The sequence below is a fragment of the Chaetura pelagica genome, unplaced genomic scaffold (genome assembly GCF_000747805.2).
Source record: "Chaetura pelagica isolate M959 unplaced genomic scaffold, ChaPel_1.0 scaffold316, whole genome shotgun sequence".
NCBI lineage: Eukaryota > Metazoa > Chordata > Aves > Apodiformes > Apodidae > Chaetura > Chaetura pelagica.
This window is the reverse complement of record NW_009953497.1, coordinates 1,898,856-1,910,149: the sequence shown is the minus strand read 5'-3', so window position 1 is coordinate 1,910,149 and position 11,294 is coordinate 1,898,856. Positions and strand designations below refer to the sequence as shown.

Genomic DNA, 11,294 nt, shown 5'->3' with positions numbered 1-11,294 from the left:
TCCAGCATATTTATTTTTATCTACTTACAGAACCTTACTTTTCCCAGATGTGGGAAAATAATATTCTTGCCAAGAAGGTAATTCTACTGAATCATGATTCTGGCTTATCTTTTGTTCAGTTCAAGTCACTTGTCTGTAGTAAGACAGCATATCATCTAAGCTTTGGTAAAGTGGCTCCTGGTTTTGAGTGTCACTGCTGTTGGTCTGTGCTGAAGGAGGCACATCTTGGGTGCTGCAGCCACAGGTCTCCACTGATGGTGGCACGTTTTGGGCACTGCAGCCACATGTCTCCACTGATGATGGGACATTTTGGGTGCTGCAGCCACAGGTCTCCACTGATGATGGGACATCTTGGACACTGCAACCACAAGCCTGCATTGGTGGTGGGACATCTTGGGCGTTGCAGCTGTAGACCTGCATTGGTGGTGGCACATCTTGGGTGCTGTAGCCATAAGCATGCATTGGGAACGGCACGTTATGAGCACCATAGCCATAGGTGTGCATGGGTGGCAGCATCCCTTGGGCGCCGTAGCCATAAGCCTGCACTGGAAATGGCATCTCGTGAGCGCCGTAGCCGTAAGCCTGCATTGGTGACAGCACATCTTGAGGTCCATAGCCATAAGCCTGCATGGATGGTGGCACACCTTGAGCACCATAGCCATAAGCATGTGCTGATGGCAGTGTATCTTCATCATCACTGCTGTCATCTTCCGAGGATGATGGCTCATTCCGAGTGTCATTGCCACGGGAGGCTGCGGATACTGACTCGTCTTGAACTCTGCTGTTGAAAGGCTGTGCTGATGGTGTCCCAGCTCCAGTGCTGCTGCCGTTGGCCTGTTGCTTTTCTGCTGCCTCTGTTTCCAGTTTTTCAGAGGAGGTTTCAGGACTGTTCAAATTCTGACTTCTGTAATTGTCATCTTTCTTTTGTCCCAGAAAGTAATCAGAAGGTGGTGCAAATTCTGGATCTCGCTCATCTCTGAGTTCTTCCTGTTTCTTTGACCATTGCCCAAACATCAGTTCTGTTAGAAACAAGGAAAATGGTAGATTGAATAGATTTCAGGGTCTGAAGATCAGTCAGGAAGGAGGGAAAACAAATTAGCAAACAGAAGCTGTGTAAAGCCAATTGAAATGACTTTTCCATCTAGTCCTAGATTGCTAGATAAGCTGACAGTCCATGTTCTTTGCAGAGCAGGAACAAAAGCACTGGGCATTAAAGATGTACACCATTCTTTATATAACTCACCCTAGTCACTTTAAGTTAGGGGTGAATCAAAATACAAACCAATCAAACCATTAACAGCATAGTTATTAGATGACAGAGATAATTTTTCTATCTCTAGTGGGCACAGGCAAAAACCAGTAGCTTCTTTATTTCAACAGAAGTGGTAGATATTCTAGTTACTGTGACAACTGCTGATTTCTGATTAAACATAGCTCTGAAGTACTGCAGTGGCATGACAGCTCAAGATCACCATGCTTAGAAAAATACCTCCCAAATCTAATCTCTAAAACCAGTAAAATTCCTTTCAGTATTCATTTCTAACAAGACTTCTGTAAGAAATGAAATGGAAAATTCTGATGCAGAGGAGTTGTACATTTGTCTGATGTAGCAAAGTAAGAGTCCAAATCAGAGTAGAACTCCTTCCTTTGCTTTGGTAAACATTTTTTTAAATCTGCAATAAAGGAGGAAAGCATGTAAGAGAGTGAGAAATTTTGCTTATCCCTTCTTATACTTAGATGCTTATGTTACATTCAGGATAAATAAATCACAGATTTTTTACTTCACATTTTAGAGTAAGCTGTCCTCTGCTTTCTGAGTGTAGTATTTGTTGTGTAGTACAATGCAGTGTCAGTCAGATAACAGAATTGCTCAGAGGCAGAAAAGAAATCAGTGTTGGGCAGGACAAAGATTAAACAGACAGGACCTGAAAGATGGGACAATGGCACTGAAGCTTGCATCAGTTTTTTGTATCGTCCTGTACCTGTTCCAGTGTAACACATCCTACCATCATGTAGCACAAGCTACAGAAATACATCAACAGAAGATAATGCTGAAAGACAACAAGTCTTGTGAACTACTGAATTTGTCATTCTGTCAACCTCTCTGGATCATCAAGAAATGGAGTAACTTGATAGCAGCTACTGGCACTAAGGCACTGCATGGTCAGTCACTGCACTGGAGACCAGATAGTCATCAACCCAGGGAGAAAGTGTTCCATTGCTTCTCAGTCTCACCATACTTTGTCATAAAGCATGAATGAATGTAGCAGCAAACAATGATTCTGAATCATTTCCTTACCTTTGCCTTTATCCCACTCTCGGACATAGGGCACGCCAGGCTTTGTGTCTCTTCTCTCCTGGATGACAACCTCTACCTTTCTACTTGCTGCAGGAACTTTTGGAGCCTCTGGTTCATCAGCAACACCTTTCACCTCTATGTTACAGAAAGAGACAGTAGTTTTTGTTAGTAATGGTGTCACGAGTTGATGCCAGGGGGGCAGTCTCCCATAAACAGGATAAAATCTAGATGAACTTCACAGGAGGAAGAGGATGCAAGAGTTATCTGCATGTATAGAGCTTGTACTAGCTATCTAATTTAATTCTAATAATTAAATGCATGAGTGGAGAAGGTGATTTTTTTTAATTACTGCATATTAGTTCAGAAAAGATAATGGGTAAGCCAGATAATCAGGAAGAGTATCTACAAAGAGTCAGTTCATTAGCTTTCTAGTTGCATCAAAAAGACTGCTGAAAATCTATTGCCTAATAACCCAAAAAGGAATGTGCTGAGTGTTATACTGAAGCTAGAAAATCAGGTAAAAATAAGAATGTAATCTCAATTTCATTCACTGGAGAAAACAATTTGCATTCTTATTCTTCAGAACAGCAAAAGCAGTGGCACTTTACTGTTCTTTGTTGACACAACAGTGCACAGTTCATCACTTGCAGAGAATTCTGACACAGTGAAATACTGGCTACATTTTACAGTGGGAGACAGACTGTACGAGTGACTAGCAGTGTCAGAAGGGAGACAGCACAGAGATGGGATTAGAACTCAAATTCATCACCCTGAAGTCAGTTGCATGTACAATTTACAGACTGCACTGAAACTGTAAGAATGTGTATTGTATGATATCAAAATTCATTTGTTACTGTTCATTCTACCTATCTTCAGCAGCTTTATCCTCTACCTGCACAATTAACCCACATAACTCCTGCTCTCAGGGGTGCATCAACAAAAGCCTACAACCTATACATCATATTTCTACATGCGTTAAGCTATTTCTGGGATGATTTTAAATCTACACACAATCAAATGAACACTCACTATCTTACCAGTTACTGTTAACGTATACATAGAAGACATCATATATTTTATGTTCAAACCTAAATCAGAGCATGCCTGTCCATTGATCAAGTACAAGATGAAACAGCAAGTATTTAACTTAAAAAGGCAGCAGATCATACCTCCATTCTCCAGTTTGTCGGCCTCTTCATCTAATCCAGCTTCCCTTAACTTCTTAACCTTCCGTGCTCGAAGCTTAGACAGCCTTGCATCCAGAGCTGCCTTCCTTTTTTCTTTTAACTGTTCACGTTTAGTTCTCTGATCAAGTGTCTTAACAGCAAAGAAAAACATGAATTAATCTTCCTTTGTTATTATAATCAACTACATATCTTCCTTCACTGAACAACTAAAAGCAATCCTCATCAAGTACCATGTTTCAACATTTTTTTTTCTGGAGTCAGCTGCAGGCATCAATTAGTAACAATAAATCAAAGACAGTGGCCACTGAAACCAGGATACCCTCATACCCCATTTTGCTCTTTAAACTCATACCTGCTCTCTTAGCATATCCAGTGTTGCCCGTTGTTTATTCCTAAGTTCTTTGTCACGAGAAAAGGCAAAATAACCAACACCAAGCTGTCTGGCCTCTGAAAAGGAGAAGAGAACCAAGAAATTTAAATTATACTTGGTTTATAATTGACAGTAGCTACAAGCACCATGCACCCTGCTTTCAAGCACTGAATTACTCCCAACAACACACAGGGTATTAGTTTTGAGATGGCTTAAAAGGGGTTGTTTTAGATGATGCAGGAAGTGAAGCTTCTGGAAGGTGAAGACACGAGGAGGTGATGAAATCTGAAAAATACATTTGTGAAAAATACAATCTGAGGAAAAATAAATCTAGGTTTATGTACTGGTAATATGAAGGGCTATTATACGTGGCTTAACAAATACCTATACTCTGCTATTCAGGCACCAGAAGTAACTTTTTCTTGTTTGCTGTAAAACAACTATCTTTGGTGATTCAAAGATAAGTGATATGTAACATGGAAGTATATACCATTTTCTCGAATGTCCTCATAATGTATTGGTCCCATAGGTTTTCTGAGGGCTTCTTCTTCTTCTTTTTCCCACTGCTGCCTCTGAAGTTCTCTTCTCATATCTTCAGATAACAGAGTATTCCCATCAAGACCTTGTCTAATTAAAAAAAAAAAAAAGTTAGGGATTACAGAGCGAACTCACCAGCTTTATGATATGAAAAAATGCAAGTTTGGGTCTTGCTGCAGCTTTTACAAAACATGGATCAGCATAGGCACCATCTAGTGATGCAGCATCGATGACTATGGTACACAGTAGACAGAAATACAAAACTGCCTCTGAAGCAATGTACTAGTAGAATGTGTTACTAAAAGACTTCAAACAAAATAATACCCTTTCTCAGAAATGTTACGAAATTCTTATCAAATCACAGAATGGGAGATAATCACTTTTATTGGCATCTGTTTGGATTCTAGTAATAATATGGAAATATTACAGACTTAACATAAGAAAATTTAAGGTATTTGAAATAACAAAAAGCTAGCCATCAATTCACCCTGGAAGTCCATGCCAAATATTATACCCACTATGGGAAATATTTTTGTTTTCCCAAGAGAGGCAGCAGGATCTTTTTCTTTTATAGTCTAGCTAAAGCTGCTTTTGCTGGCTGTCATCCATATCAATGCAGATACTGCAATTTCAAAGCACTCATATTCTTCCATCTGACGTGTAAAATCTAGAGAACACACTCTTGAGCTGTCATTGTTAAAGTATTTTCAGTTCAGTAACAGCCTTTACATTATTTTCTGAAAAAAAAATCTTAGTGCTGCCACAATAATTTTAACAGAGGAGCTGTTAAACAGCTGTTTAACAGAAGAGCAAAACCACACAAATGGAGATCTAACAAATTCACTCTGAAAGTAATGATGAATATTGAAATGTGAAAAGACTATTATCAGCTTCCAGGTTAAACAGAATCAGGAATCACTTCTCTGTCATTTTCTGGAAGGTATATATATAAAAAAATACAGTTTCCATACAAAAAAAATATTTAAAAGATTTATCAAATACATGAGAGAATGCTAAATCAGTTTATTAGAACTCTTCTCTGCAAACTACTCCCCATAAGGGATGTTTTATATTTAGTCAGTGTTTACATAAAAACCAATCCCTCACTAGTTTGTTAAAAATTTCATTTGGCCTTTTATATCCATGGTCTCCATTCAGTGGAAATTTAAAACCAGTACACCAGCCATGTATTTCAAATGGTCAGTTGCCAACGTGAAATACAGCAGATGCCTTGGAACACTTGCTGAATTTGTAATAGAAAGTTTTGATAAAATGATGCACAGCTTCTCTAGATCTATTCTATTTTTTTCTTTTTTTTTTAAATGCACAGTGTTGTAACCAGCAGAAGTTTTGTCTAAAGCACATCTAGAGAAAGCAGCAGCATCACCAATTCTGAATTGAGAACGGGGCAACAAAGCACAGTCTCTTCTCCTGCTTGTTAAAAGTATGTATGTAAAATACTGCAAGGACCATGCACTTCCATTAGAGAAACCACACCTTTTCCCTTGAAGTTCCTGATCCATTTTGAGTAGACTTGGCAAATCCTTCTTCATACAGCGTCTTGATCGGCCCAAGAAGTCAACATAATCGACCCTGTAATGAAAGTAAAGGAAGTTGGAACTTCTGTTTGCAGATTTACAGCACTCGTACCCAGAACACAGCAGCAGAGACACTTTCCAAAGAGTATTCATCACCTCACAGCCTCTCCATGTGTCAGTTTCTCCAACCTTTCCAATAACAGGCTGACAGGTTAGGAGGGCACATTCTGAGCAGGGCACTGTCACAGCTTTATCACTGACATATACTCCCATCTCCCTCTGAGCCAGCTGTTTGCCTTGGCAAGATGGTGTAAAAAATGTTCAGAAGTTACAATGTCCTGTAGTTTTCACACCAAAAATAAAACTGAGCCTAATACTTGCTTCCCATGATGAAAATAATGACGCAGCATTGACTTCTTGCAGATATGAAATTGCTACAATATATTTCAATTATCAGTCTAAGGCTCATTTAGAGTAGGCTGATAGTGTTCATTCACTGGCATAACAAAGGCTGAATAAAATGCAAGCAAAATGTTCCTCTGAAGCACATATTGTACTTATTGAACTCTTTGAAGTACAGAACACTTAATTTACGGTCGTTGAAAAAGCTGTTAAGAGCTATACTTATTTTCCTGTAATGCTAAGAAATCCTTTAGCATCAAGCTGCCTCAATTATCCCTTTCTAAAGAACTATTATTACATCTGAAAAAGTATGACTGGCAATCTAGTTCCCAAAACTCAAACTTTTAAAGATGTGCATTTTTAGTAAGTTAACTCTTTTATATATAAGCTTATTTACAGTTTAGTATATACTCAGTGCTTTCTGGTTTTCATTATAATGCAACATCAGTAGGAAAAAAGTCTGCATTCCCTACAGTGAAGACAGAGCTATGGCTCCAGGATAACTGTCATTCATTATACTAGCACCCAAATATCCCCCGTAGGATATGGCCTCACTGAGATGGACACTATATTAATAACACACCTGAAGTTATATATTGGTAATGATAGAAAAGCACCATGTGAAGGGCAAAATGTATCAGCTGACATTTCTGACACTTTATGGCAGCAATGAGAGCATGAAGCAGTTTGAGCCCATTGTTGGGTCATTTTTATAGCTTCATCTTGAAATGCAGTAAGATGCTGGTAATGGGTATATCTCCCTTTGCAACCAGTCTGCTGATACTGTGCTGGATTCATCCTCCCAGTTTACTCCAAAACAGTGCATTGCAAATCTTATCTTGGCCCAATAAACTGGAGAACATCAGTACTCTTTTCCATATTGGTTACTAATGTTTTAAACTGATAACCAGAAGTAAAATCTCTGTTCCATAAGCATGTCAGACAAAGGGGCATGGCAAATATTTAGTCAAGACTGGTTTCATAATTCTTACTGAAGTCATGGATAAAAATCTAACAGTTACTTGGGATGTCACAGAAAATTGTCACAGACTATTTGTTGTGTTGCAGCTCAACAGTGGAAGAGATGCTGGAAAATCATGTTCTTTTTCCAATCAGAGTTTCTCTCCTTTAAGAGGAGGTCACACAGTGAAAACCAGCTGCTCATTTTGTATGACACATGTAATTAGAGAAGACAATAAAAACCATGAGTTTTGCTAAATTACATTTTGATTCAAAACATCAATATATAAAATTATATCAATGCTGCAATCAGAACTCCCACAAACTATGCAGGAAAATAAAAAAAGATATTACAGTGTCTCACTTATACTATCCTTAAAATCCTGGATGTAGATTACATTGCAGTGTTACCTACATGGAAAGGAAAGTAACATGAAGGACTGTCTTTAATGAGACATGAAATGAGGAGTGTTACCAACTCTTCTCAATGTGCAGTATTAACCAAACAAAAGCCCAATCAGTAATACCAACCATTCTTCATCTGGGTCCTCAGGTGGTGGTATTTCTGTTTCAGGTTGAGTTTCCTCATCATCTGACTCTTTTTCTAAAGACTTTCTAGCAGCTTCGCTCTGATACAGCTCCTGTGCTTCGTGCTGTTTGTCTATGATCTTCTGAGTGAAATCCACTAGGTACAAATCCTCGGTTTCTTCATCTGAGGCAGAAAATCAATTCTTAGAGAACAGCCATGAAAAGAACAGAACTGAGCACAAAATCAATACAAAAGAGCCACAATCAGCCTTTCAGCTACCAGCAATGCCCTTGACCACACTCTTGGGGAATACTTAAACCTCATGTAGTGCCAGACAAACTTGGGAGCCAAAAATTTGCTCCACAGTGATAACCTCAATTTCTGAATAGCTTTAAGGTGTTTTAAAGTAGTGAATTGTTTGAGTACAATACAGAAAAGGTTGCAGTCTTTCCACTACAATATTTTCTGCTCATTTACTAGTTCAGAAGTAGAGGGTTTGTCATTTAACAGTTCAAATACTTTTTTGATGCTCAGCATTTGGTGTGTTGGCAGTAAATGATCACTAGTTTAGAAAAGTAAAGTGGTGGGGTCATATGGACAAACCAGATACTAGTAGAAAAAATATTAGAGATTACTCAGAAGGAGATTTGGATTTTATTTTAACATTTATGTCTTGCAAAGGACTGAATGAGTGAGAGAAGAAAGGAGCAGATTAGAATTCTCTAACCCTATTAGCTGCATGACTGGCATTCACATATAGACCAGCCAGACTCCCCTCCTGCTCCTCTTCTCTTCATAAAGGTCCAGGAATTAGGATGCAGGACAGCAGCAATGCAATCCAAAGACTGCATAATGGAGAATAAATTCATTTTGTTTTTCCAAGATTCTGTATGGAAAAACCAGAATATATTCCACCCACTTAATGAATGAGTGAAACAAGCCCATAGTGCTTTACTAGGGCAGCCTGTCCTTCAACAAGTAATTTTATTTTCTCTAGTACCTATACTTTTCTTCCTTTCAAAGCAGAGTAAGCCATGTCAATCACTTTGTAAATAACAAAATAAAAAAATTCCCATGCAAGAAGACAGTAAGTGAATTCACAGTGTGACTGCTGTAAGTCACCAGACAGCCAGAAATATCAGCTTATAGGATGAACTTTACAGCTCTATCTATATTTATCTATCTACTCATTTAGACTAGTCCTGTTCACCTGGAAAGTCGCCTTTTGTCATCTTCTCATACAGCTTTGCTTTCTCTTCTAGTTTCTTCCTGAAAAAGGAAAAAAGAATTAACACTGTAATCTCAGCAATTCCAAACACAGTTTAAAATTACAAATTTAGCCTTAGATAAATGGAAAATACCAGGAGTGCCTGAAATATTTACTAGATTTACTAGAAGCTGATTTCTGCCTGGTTTTTGTTTTGAAAATTAACAGACTTTTCAGAAGATACAAAGATACCCAGTTCCAGAAATAACTGTAGTGAAGTTACAGAATTAATCTTAAGTGCAATTTGTCAAGTAAAACTAAATAATTTAGAAGATGAAGTAAATCTTGCAAAAAAGGGAGCCATTTTCTGTCAAGTCCAAGAAACACTTCACTACAGAATTCTGATGTGTCACTGCCCTGGCTTTTAATTTGAAAGGTTACTTCCAAAACTCAGTAGCCTGACACACTTAAGACAGCCAGGACTGTGTGAGGGCAGGTGTCCCCAGAGCATGAGACTGCTGGGAAGCAGTTTGTACATTACTAGTAAAGAGCATCAAACTGATGCTGATCTTGCTGGTTGGTCTAATGAGAACTGCTGGTCCAAGACGTGCACAACGTGCTCGATCTGTGCTTTTCTAAACACTGAAAACCAAGTTGTACCAAGTGTTCCTTTCTCAGGGACCCCAAGAGTTACCTTGACTTATCTAATATATGCTCCTCTTCTGTCTTCTGTTCAACATCTTTCTCAGCTCGATTTGCAACTCCTGTGTTTTGTTTGTTCCAAATGCTTGGTTTCTGTAGAATACAATTTGATAACACCAAAAAAAAAAGATCCAAACATTGAAATTATAATGATTAAAAATATTTCAACTCCATCATACAATCTTTGCAGATCAATCATGAAAGATTTTGTAAAGAACATCTTAAACATGTTTGACTTGAGACTCTATCTACTGTGCTGAAGTATTTATTTATGTCTTTCTTTATTCATTGATTGAGATTTAAATGTGAACTTCCTTACTTTAAGGAGAAAGAATGATAAAAACAACAGTGGAAAAAATATTTCTACCTTGTTAGCAGTTTTGGGTTTTGTGAAGATGCCAGCATCTTTCAAGAGCTTTTCTTTCTTGAATTCTTCTTGCTTTCGGAAGAGTTCTGCTTTGAGATCCACCAACTACATCAACAGCAAAAGAAATAAATAACCAAGACACGTCACATGCACATACATCAGTTACTGAAATAAAGCAATTAACTCTATTTCTAGTAAAACAATCTGGCACCTACAGTTAGGTGAGCTTTCGATTGCATTTTTATATGAAACTCTGAAACACTGATTCGATCACAAAGATCAGGCTTTGATTTTACAGTCAACAATATACAAAAAACACAGGATGCAAATTATTATTAAGGATTAAAAAACCCCCCCTTGATCCTTTGATACACAAAGGGAATAAGAGAGACATAATTCCATGCAGGTTTTACTAGCTTCCTGATGGCAAATCAGTAGAGAAGGACTAATGAAGTAGCACTACTGGATTTGAAAAGGAAATTTCTGACCATAAGATCATGAATAGAGTCCTGTCCTGGGAAAGAATTGATAAAAGTTTGCTTTCATAAAACATCAATACTTTCCCACTGGTTTATATACTCTCTATAGTTTCAGACTTCCATGTTTCTTTAAAAAAAATGTATATGGAAGCAGCATTGCCATCTCTGACCAACATTCATCTCATCTTTTATTAGGAAACACCACTGGCTGAGACACTGCCTTGAGATTACACTGAGAAACCGAGGCTGGAAGAGGATATTTTGCCACTTCCTTTGCAAGTCCTACAGAAACGTCCCAGAAGTACATTAACTGGGCAAGAGGAAGGCTTTGCTATTAGCATCTGTCCCAAACACTAAAGCATTCGGTGTTCAGCTCCCCGCGACAACGCTGTACATTAACCCTTTTCTCCCCCACTGCTCAAAAACAAGCATCCAAAAATTCACCGTTAAATATTTCAGACGCAACAACCCCAACCCGACATGACCCGTTTCTCTGGGAAAACGACAGGCTTGGCAGCAGCCTCTGGCTCACAGGGGAGCCGAGGGGAGCAGCACCTCCTCACCCCCAGAGCTCGGAGGGTCAGGTTCCCAAGCCCCGAATCTCCGGCTGCTTTGGAACAAACCAGGAGACGAGCTCCCGTTTCCCTCCCAAGCCCCAGTTTTACCACCACCAGGCCACGGGAGGGGCAGGCCCGGCCCCTGCACCCTCAGCCCGGT

General features: G+C 38.8%; 1 protein-coding gene across 1 annotated transcript in view; it reads right to left on the bottom strand.

Annotated features, from left to right (window-relative positions):
- Positions 1-120: 120 nt before the first annotated feature.
- The window catches only part of CCDC174 (coiled-coil domain containing 174), an 18,395-nt gene continuing 7,221 nt past the window's right edge, over positions 121-11,294 (bottom strand). Inside the window, exons 2-11 of the mRNA XM_009999310.1 lie at positions 10,099-10,203; positions 9,724-9,824; positions 9,033-9,091; positions 7,825-8,005; positions 5,891-5,986; positions 4,347-4,483; positions 3,839-3,933; positions 3,469-3,616; positions 2,300-2,434; positions 121-1,019 (exon numbers count right to left, since the gene is read on the bottom strand). Of these exons, the coding sequence (XP_009997612.1) occupies positions 121-1,019; positions 2,300-2,434; positions 3,469-3,616; positions 3,839-3,933; positions 4,347-4,483; positions 5,891-5,986; positions 7,825-8,005; positions 9,033-9,091; positions 9,724-9,824; positions 10,099-10,203 (1,956 nt within the window). The remainder of the gene's footprint in view (positions 1,020-2,299; positions 2,435-3,468; positions 3,617-3,838; positions 3,934-4,346; positions 4,484-5,890; positions 5,987-7,824; positions 8,006-9,032; positions 9,092-9,723; positions 9,825-10,098; positions 10,204-11,294) is intronic.